The sequence below is a fragment of the Temnothorax nylanderi genome, unplaced genomic scaffold (assembly GCF_030848795.1).
Source record: "Temnothorax nylanderi isolate EJ_2023f unplaced genomic scaffold, tnyl_v1.0 TNYL_tig0945_pilon, whole genome shotgun sequence".
Lineage (NCBI taxonomy): Eukaryota > Metazoa > Arthropoda > Insecta > Hymenoptera > Formicidae > Temnothorax > Temnothorax nylanderi.
The window spans coordinates 41,289-50,443 of NW_027250007.1; the positions used below are offsets into that span (position 1 = coordinate 41,289).

Below are 9,155 nucleotides of genomic sequence, written 5' to 3' on the forward strand. Positions count from 1 at the left end.
TCGTGCGGAAATTTGTTTGGCGTAATGGAATATAATGCAGCGGAGAGAAATGTTTCACCTGATTTGTTCCGTAAGCGTCCACGTGATTATAGCGGTATGTCTCGACCGGCACTATTCGGAGAAGAGGAGTTTGCACGTCACCTGTTACATAAGGCTCGCAAATATCGCAATAAACGAACATTTTATCTGGAATACCGCGCTGCAAACTACAAGGTTCACGACTATAGAAACTTGTTTCGCGCACACCTTTATTTTTGTTTAAAAAACCAAGTTTAATATAATTTGCAGTAAACGTTTTTTTGGAAATAGGATAAATTGCGTTGAGCCTGGCATATAAATCGCCATAGTATTCGGGAATATTGAGAAGAGCATGACCTAAACCGAGTATTTGTAGAAGAGTATCGGAAAGGTTCATATGGTGTATCAGATCGCATTCACCTGCGTTACAGGTAATGCTGATGAAGATTTTTCCTCCAGTCTTCTTATGCTGATCCAAATAAAAGTGCGAGTCAGCTTGTTTGCACGCGGTATTAATCGCCGAGATAAGTTCTCTGGTATTTTTGTAAAGACCGTACCATATTGTGCCTTTCCTCGCCACCTGTGCTTCTTTCTCCCCCGGTTTAGTATCGAAGAAGAAGATTTCATGTTCAAGATAGCGCAAGTGTGAAAGAGTACTGGGAAATTGAATCTCGCTAAGCGCTACTTCCCACTCGCCGTGTAAGTGTACAGTTTGAGGTAATTCCGTAACGAATGACGAGGTTCTATTTTCTGGAAAATAGCGCATGCTCCTATTGCTCGGAAGAACCATGAGAAATTGGTCGTCCCTCATCTTGAAGAAGAGAAGTTAAATTCGAAGCGGGGATCCAAGTGTCGAACTTGCTGGGATAATCGCGCCAGCTAATTAACACCTGTTTATTAGTGCCGCGACCTCTGGTCTTTATCACGCGATCGACGATAAACTCTTCTTCCCGCAAGTTTTTCTCAACTCTAGCTAATTCCTGTTCGTAAAAAATACCGTCTATGACCTCATCCGCTAAATCGCTCAGTTCGTACACGCGTGGTTTACGCCACTCGAGAACGCGGGGAATTCGAAATATCTCTTCACTCCACCTCGCCTCGTATCCTTTCTCGAAGGTAGCTTTTGTTCTACTGACGCGAACGAGATCTCCGACGCTGTATTTAGCTTTTCGTGCGCGTTTCATCTTTTCGCTTTTCCTCCATCGTCGAACTATATTTTCGCGCGCGACACGAGCGTTTTCTCTCGTAACGACAGCAGGCTGCATTCTGATGGAGGAATGACGGGTGTGATTGTAAGCGCTTACGATATCCTGCAAAACATCGACGTAGCGCCGCGTATTTTTATGCGTAAAATAGCGCCACATTCGCTCCTTCAACGTTCTGTTGAAGCGCTCGACGACGGCAGCTTTAATATCCGGATTACGGGCTACGCGAAAACGAATGTCGTTTTCTTCCAGAAACTTTTGCAACGGACGCCCGATAAATTCTTTACCTTTGTCCGTTTGTAAGTATACCGGTACGCGCCCGTCGCTTCTCGAGAGCACGCGCTGGAAAGCCGTCGTCACGTGATTACTCGTTTTGTCTCGTAGCGGTTCTACCCAGGCACAGTGTTGTTCCTCGGGCCGCTTTTTCTAGCGCATGCGCGACGTGGCGTGACGTAGCACCGGCGAGTGCAGGAACGTACATGCTGATGGTCATGATATTTGGCGGGATCCCATCAAGTGGCATAGGTTAGAGTTAGGTAAGTAGGTAAGTAGGTATGTTATAATGAGAAAATTGATATATTTTTGAAAACAATTAGAAGACTATTTATTACAGATTTAAGATGTAAATTTTCAATGTATGTAATATTTGTTAGCTTTGTTTCTTGGTCAGTATTTTTTGGTCAGTATTTAATATTATGTATATCTGAAAACGTAATTCCGTCCCTCTTTTTTTGGAAGAGATAATCGTTCTCTTAATTATTCTTTTAATTGTTTTCAATAATGTGTTAATTTGCTATAGGTTTGAATAATATTTTGTATATATTATTCATTATTATTAAATGTAAATTTATTATATTTATTATATATATTATTATATATAATTTATTAAAATTTATTTTTTATTTTTTATATTAATATCAATCATAAAAATATTTTTTAAAAAATGGATTTAAAGAAATCAGGAGCCGTTAAAAAAATTAGAAGTTTTCAAAATTCTTGGCTAGATGAGGATTGTTTTAAAGGATGGTTGGCTCCCCATCCTACAGAGGATAAAGCTTTGTGTACTTTTTGTAATACTGCCATCAGATGTTGCAAAACAGATTTAGTGCGACACTCAAAAAGGTCCAAGCATATATCACGATCGACATGTCAGAATCAAAGACTTGAAGATAATGAAAGTACTCTTTCACATAAAAATCAAGTTAAACGCGCGGAAATAAAGTTAGCTGCATTTTATGCAGAGCATAATGTCGCATTTTATACTGCAGATCATTTGAGTCCTTTGTTAAAATCAATTTTTAAAGATTCTAAAATTGCGCAAGCTCTTTCAATGGCCAGACGTAAGTGCACTAATATTGTTAAAAACGTAATTGCTAAATATGAAACAGGAAAAATTGTCAATATTTTGCGTAAACAAAAATTTTCTATTTTAATTGATGAGAGCACAGACATTTGTGATAAAAAGATTTTGTGTATTCTTGTACAATTTGTTTCGCTTTTAAATAAAAAAGTTAGAATTCAGTTATTAGATTTAGTATGTTTAGATGCCAGAGATTGTTCAGCAAGTAAAATTTTCGAGTCTTTTAAAACACTTTTAGAAAGTAAAAAAATTCCGATTACAAATATTGTTGGAATGGCAAGCGACAATGCATCAGTGATGACTGGATGCAATAATTCTTTTTTTTCTCGCTTACAGTTACAAGTTCCACATGTAGTTTTGTTAAATTGCATCTGCCATTCATCCGCGATAGTAGCTAGTAAAGCTTGCGGAAAATTACCACAGGACTGTGAAAATTTAATTCGAGGAGTTGCCACTTACGTTTCAGAAATTTGTTAGGGATGGCCTTACATAACATAATGCTCCGATTATTTACGAATATATTTACGAACACAAAATTTCGTAATGAGCCGACACTGGTTTCTGACATTCACCCGACATTAAGAAATATTATATCATATATCCAATTCAAAATTTTATTACTCTTTTTAAACTGAATTTGTTTCTTAAGATGATTTTTGAAAAATTATATATTTGCGCTGGTACATATGTAGACTATATATAACACTTACATTAAATTAAGAAGTAGTCTACCACGTAAGGCAGTTGGCTCACGATCCAGAGGTCCCGAGTTCGAATCCCACCAAAGTAACTGTTTTTTTCAAATACGAGAAAATATTTATAATCATAGACTGCATCTTAAGAAACAAATTTAGTTAAAAAATAGTAATAAAATTTCGAAATAAATAATTTTTTTTGTCGGGTAAATATTTGTTCATTATGGTTGTAACATCCATATATTATGGTTGCAACATCCATATAGTAGCTACCCTCACTAAGGTTAGGGCAACCATATAGGTCACTTCCAGAGTACTATGGTTTCCATAACCCTTTTGTATGGATGGGCGAAAATTAACATTATTATTCTGTTGTAGCAACCGTAACTTTTTCTCCGTGTACGAATATCCGTCGTTGTAACTTTTGAGATTTCGGAGCTCGATCAAATCGGCCTCCCACAGATCGTCGATATTCGTCACGGTGTAATGCAACCGTGGAAATTTTCTGCGCGATGGACGATGTGCAACGTGTAAGCGTCTTGCGTTTCGAGCCAACGCGTGACTTCGTTACGGGAGAATTCGGTTTAGCGGCGCGCGTCAGATTATCCGTTGCCGAATAGCCCGCGTAATGTCGCGGATCGTAGTAGAATTTTTCAAGTTCCGTCATTTCTGTTTACTCCAATCGAGTAAGCGTCTTTTCGTCGCCTGCTGCGAATCAACGGTACGGAGGGGACGTTTAAGACGCGAAGTAATCGTGCGAACTGAAGTCTCCTCGTTGCTTTCACGGTTTTTCTTTCGCGCATAGCCTCGTTTATTAGATCGTCGATATTCGAATCTTTTATAACGCTGCCGTCTATAGTCACGACTCCATCTTCGTTCCAGCTAATTCTACTCGGAATTGCTTTATCGAACAAATACTTTAACAGTAAGCGAGCATTCGCGCGATAAGTTTTTGGTACGCCATCCAGTATTCTTTTAGCGCTTTTCGACATATCAAAATTACGCTCGTTCGACGTGACGGCAGCGACGTCATCTTTCGCCATAATACCGCTAGAGTGTGAAGCCGATTCGAGATCGCGCGTTGTCGTCGTTTCGTAGTCGACGTCGTCGTCGTTGTCGTCACGGCGAATATCGTTCTCCACATTTTCGTCCTCTTCATCGTTGCGCGCGTTCCGATTTCGCTTTCGCGCTACACGAACAAAGTGAAGATATCGCCAAAGTGCCTCTTTATATTTTTTCCATTTCTCCCCGACGTCGAGTGGCAAGGGTGAATTAAGAATGTGACTCATCTCCGCATCGAGTCGCGATAGAGGTGTTCCAGGTGTACGCACGGAAATATTGGCGTTCTCCGAATTTTCGCTGTTTTCAATCGTTCGCTCGCTACCGACGGCAAACGCAGTGGGGAGCGATTGTTGCGATAATTGGCGTTGCATTCTTTCGAGATTTTCCGTAGTGATCAAAACCGTCTTCTTTGCCCTTTCCATAACGCGCGTTTTAATCTCTACCGCCGATAATCCGCGACAGCAAAGCGGCTAATATAGGTCCGATAATATAGGGTAAGAATCCGCCTCGTTGTACCAACAGCTTTCTTTTAGCCTTCAAATTACTGCATTTTGACGCGATGCGTCGCAGTGTCGCTTTGTATTTGCTCAATCGATTTTTTTTACGTCGCTCGAGCTGCACGTTACCTTTGAGCGTGTTGAACACACATTCGCAGATACACCGTATTAATTTATCGTCAGCGGTCCGTAAGAAGGTCGCGCGTTGATTTTTGTTCAAATGCAACAACGCCTCGAGAAGACAGATATTTTTCTTTCCGATCGAGCGTCTGGCGTTTTTCGTCGCTCTGTCTAATTTCGCGTTATTTTCTTTCTTTTCCATCGCGAGAAAATTACACGACTAACCAGCGTGAGCGCTAGTGTGCGTCTTTTATACGTAACCGTTGGAAAATGATCTACGCAGTACGTAGACGAAATGTGCCGTATCGTCGGGAAAAATGCACGTTCGAAATCGATATTCGTCCGGAGTCGATTGTTTCAGATCGAGTAATAGATATCCGTGCGGCCTCGACGTGGCGTCGTAGTATGCCTCTTCCAGAAACTTTGGATCGTTGGGAAAGACTTGACGCGCTAAATGACGAATTTGCGCACGATCGCGAGGATTCTTGAAAACCACGATGTAATTTGCATTGAGCGATATATCGCGTTGCCCGCGTCCTTGATGAAAAAGATTTTGCGAGATGAGAATTACGCTGAGATTCTTATGATGACTGCCTTTGGTAAAGAGATCCACGATCGCGTGGCTCGATGACGATTTTCTCATAAGATCGTCGATTATCACCAATTTAGGGGAAAGCGGATCGGCGGAATAATCTTCAGGACGTGGCAATCCCTCGCGAAATTCAATTATACTTTTCTTCGCCGCTGCTTCCTCGCGCGCGTCGTATTGTAATTGACGATAAGCCTCCTGCCACTCCGCGTAATAAAACAAAACTCTCTCGAAACGTACGTCGGACATGTGAGATAATTGTCGGAGAAAGGTTTTCACGAAGATCGTCTTCCCGCAACCGGTGGGTCCACACACGATCGACGTCCAGGGATGTTTCCAGCGCACGTCCATTTTGCGAAATGATTGACTCGAATTCCGCGCGTGACTTCAAAAAGAATAATTTGAGGAGGAGGAGAGGGGCGGGGGGAATAAGGTAATCAACGGCGGCGGCGGCGGCGGCGGCGGCGAACGCGCGCACCAGCGTGCCCCCGCAAACGCTCGCGCGAGCGAACATCACCGCGGCCGTTGATCAGCTGATTCGTGCGCCGCGGTGGGCATAAGCTTATCATCCATGTCTGAGCTTATTACGATTCCGCAGCGAGAGCATCGCGATCGACAAGCTTGTACGCGATGCTCCGAGCGGAGGATAAAAAGTGTGACAGAAAAAATAAGCGCGGGGAAAAGGTGGGGGAAAATTATATGATACACAACTATTTACGCTTTAAATGTAAAAATATTTTATTTTTTCAGAGATTTTCTAAGGAAAAAAACATAAATTTTTAAAAATTTTATATTTAAACACACAGAATATATTTACATATTGCTACATTATATTTTTAGTTACATATGTACAAAAATCCTTTTACACTTACAACTATTTTTACAAAATTAAAAAACTATTTACAATATAATATGAGAACATTTTTTTTACCCTAATGTGGCAGAAAACTCGTTGGCCTAACTTAACAATAAAGAAAAAGAAGAAGGAGAAAAAGTTATTCACTCCACGTAACCGTACGGAAGTGAATAACAATTATTGATAAATCTACGTTTTACCAATACCGGTGCACACGTTTTCGTTTCTTCGCGAGTTATAATTTCGTGAAACGCGGTGCGCCGAATTGCACTAAAACGCAGATTTATTGCCGCCAACGACGATCCTTCTCCTCCTCCCTCTTCCTCTCCTCTACCCTCTCTCTCTCTCTCTTTGTATTATTAACCCTCAGGGTACGGACTATAAAAAAGTTACGTTCCGTACGGACATGGGTTAGCCTAACCCGACGACTTTGATTGACTGTATATCGGGCTGTAATTTGTCAATTGAAACAATTTTTTTTTTTAGATCGGAAATTTTCTCAAAAATACAATGGCGTTGATAGATTTATTACATTATTTGTTTAAACAAAGATACATTTGAAAATGTCAACGATTCTCAAAAAATTTTCATAAAAATTCATATTTTTTTTTAAATTGCATAACTTTATGAAAAAAAAAAAGATATCGACATTTTATAAGTCGCGTTTGAAAGCTAAAAAGTTGTTCTTTAAAATGGCTGAATTCGTTTTTTGATCCATTCCAAAAAGTATATTTTTTTTAAACTATGAAAATACCCGTTTTTTTGCGATAGCGATATAACGTTACTTGCTTGATTTATCGTAATAACGCAAAAAAAAAATATTTTAAAGTAAAAATAGTTCTTTTGGATGTTGTTGATTAGTATAATATAAATAAATAACAAAAATTGATTATTAAATAAAATTTTTATTGTATAAAATTAAAAAAAAAGAGAATTACACGGTGTTTCCGCATTCACAGCATATTTTCGCTACATGTTCTTTGCACATAGCCTTGTCACATCTTAGGCACTTGTAAAAAGTTTTACAAGTACAAGTACGTTTTCAGTTACACTCTCATCCTCGGTTTCTCTGTATAATTTTTCGAGAGCTGCAACACTCCGAGTTCTCCGACGCGATGCCATTTTCACAAAAAAACTCTGCAATGATAAATTGTAAAAATAAATATTAGAAATTGTTATTCGACGCATCGTACGAAGAGTTATGCTAAGAGTAGCACAACTCTTCGAGAAATAACATGCATGCACGGATACGTTATGCTGGTATGCTACAGAGCATCATTTTGAGGTTAGAATGCACAAAAGTATATTAAAAATAGTAAATTATACATACCAGAATACTCTACTGCAGCAAATACTCGAAAAACACAAATTTTTTTTTGAAAAACACGGATTTTGTAACGTTCCGTACGGACTGGGTGTAGACTACCCGAGTTCAATTTTCAAAATCGTATAACTTGAGCACCAAGCGTAGACTGACGCTGCCCCTTGGCGCTCACATAGTAGCTACCTCAAAGATTCCCCCCCCCCCGGTACGGACCCCCACCATTCACTTCCTTTGAAATGGCGCTACTTTCAAAATTCGCTCGGGTTACGCTAACCCAGTCCGTACCCTGAGGGTTAACTTACCCAAATTTCTCATACACATATTAACTAGTAATAGTTTTATATAGTAGCTTTAATTATCTCTGTTTTATATATGTAAATACAATGACGTACTAAACTAACATATTTTCTCAACTATAGTTACTAAATTTGTTCTCTCGTTTACACATTTTACCGAAATTAGAATAATTTATTATGAAATTACTAATTGTGTGCTACATGTATTAAATAATCGCTACTGTACACGGCCCAAATAGACCGTGGGCTATTATGGCGGAGAAGGAGACACTGAATAATCGCTTGTTGAAAAAAATAGAGTTAAATGTATTCGTAAATATTTCAGAGAAAGCAATATCAAAATATGTGTTGATATGCAGGTATAACATAAAGAGATATTCACATAAAACAATAAATGCAATATATAAATTACATTGAAATAGTCCGTTCAATGAAGCAAACATAAATAGTAAATGGAAATATCTTTTCCTCATGATAATTGCAAACTCAAACTTAGGAAGAATAATATAAATTACAGTAAATAATACAAGAATGTGAATTTCTGTCAGCGTGAAAGTTATGAAAATATTTCTCTGAATAAACGTACTCAGTGAAAGGACAATTAGACATCAACATAATATAAATGTTATTCAATATAAAGTTTGAAATATCATGCACATATTACATGTAATAGTATTAATCTTCTTATATGGAACAATGCGTAAATCGATAAATCATTTTGGTAAATAGAATATACTCATGAAAGAAATATCTTAAATAATAATAAGTAATTGAAAACAAAGTATAATTTCCAGAAGATCTTGAATAATTTAAAAGATAATCATAAGTATAATTTCTCCTTTTGATAAGAGAAAGAATATTGACTGAATATTAAACGCATGAATCCATATCAAATTTCAAGAAGTAAATGTAAAATGTAGCAGTATTTTTCATTCGCAATAATGAATTATCTAAAGTAATAAAGTTTGAATTCTTATAGATTTCGGTAACGCAACAATTCCGCAGTATTTATATAGTATGCAATAGTAAAGTATTGCTTTGCAAAAGGAATATGTTTCATTAATTACATTAATGTAATTACCGTAAAGAAATGAAGTGATCGTAACGCAAGCTCGCATCGGATATAATTAATC

General features: G+C 38.2%; 1 protein-coding gene and 1 long non-coding RNA gene across 2 annotated transcripts; both read right to left on the reverse strand.

Annotated features, from left to right (window-relative positions):
* Positions 1 to 5,207: 5,207 nt before the first annotated feature.
* On the reverse strand, positions 5,208 to 5,897 carry LOC139786060 (uncharacterized). Its single transcript, XM_071725223.1, has 2 exons — positions 5,735 to 5,897; positions 5,208 to 5,701 (listed from the first exon to the last, which is right to left on the reverse strand). The coding sequence occupies exons 1-2, from the start codon at positions 5,895 to 5,897 to the stop codon at positions 5,208 to 5,210; spliced, it is 657 nt and encodes a 218-aa protein (XP_071581324.1).
* Positions 5,898 to 7,287: 1,390 nt separating this feature from the next.
* On the reverse strand, positions 7,288 to 7,896 carry LOC139786059 (uncharacterized). The gene is made up of 2 exons (XR_011722169.1): positions 7,733 to 7,896; positions 7,288 to 7,539 (listed from the first exon to the last, which is right to left on the reverse strand). It is a non-coding gene; the product is annotated as an uncharacterized lncRNA (long non-coding RNA).
* Positions 7,897 to 9,155: the final 1,259 nt, after the last annotated feature.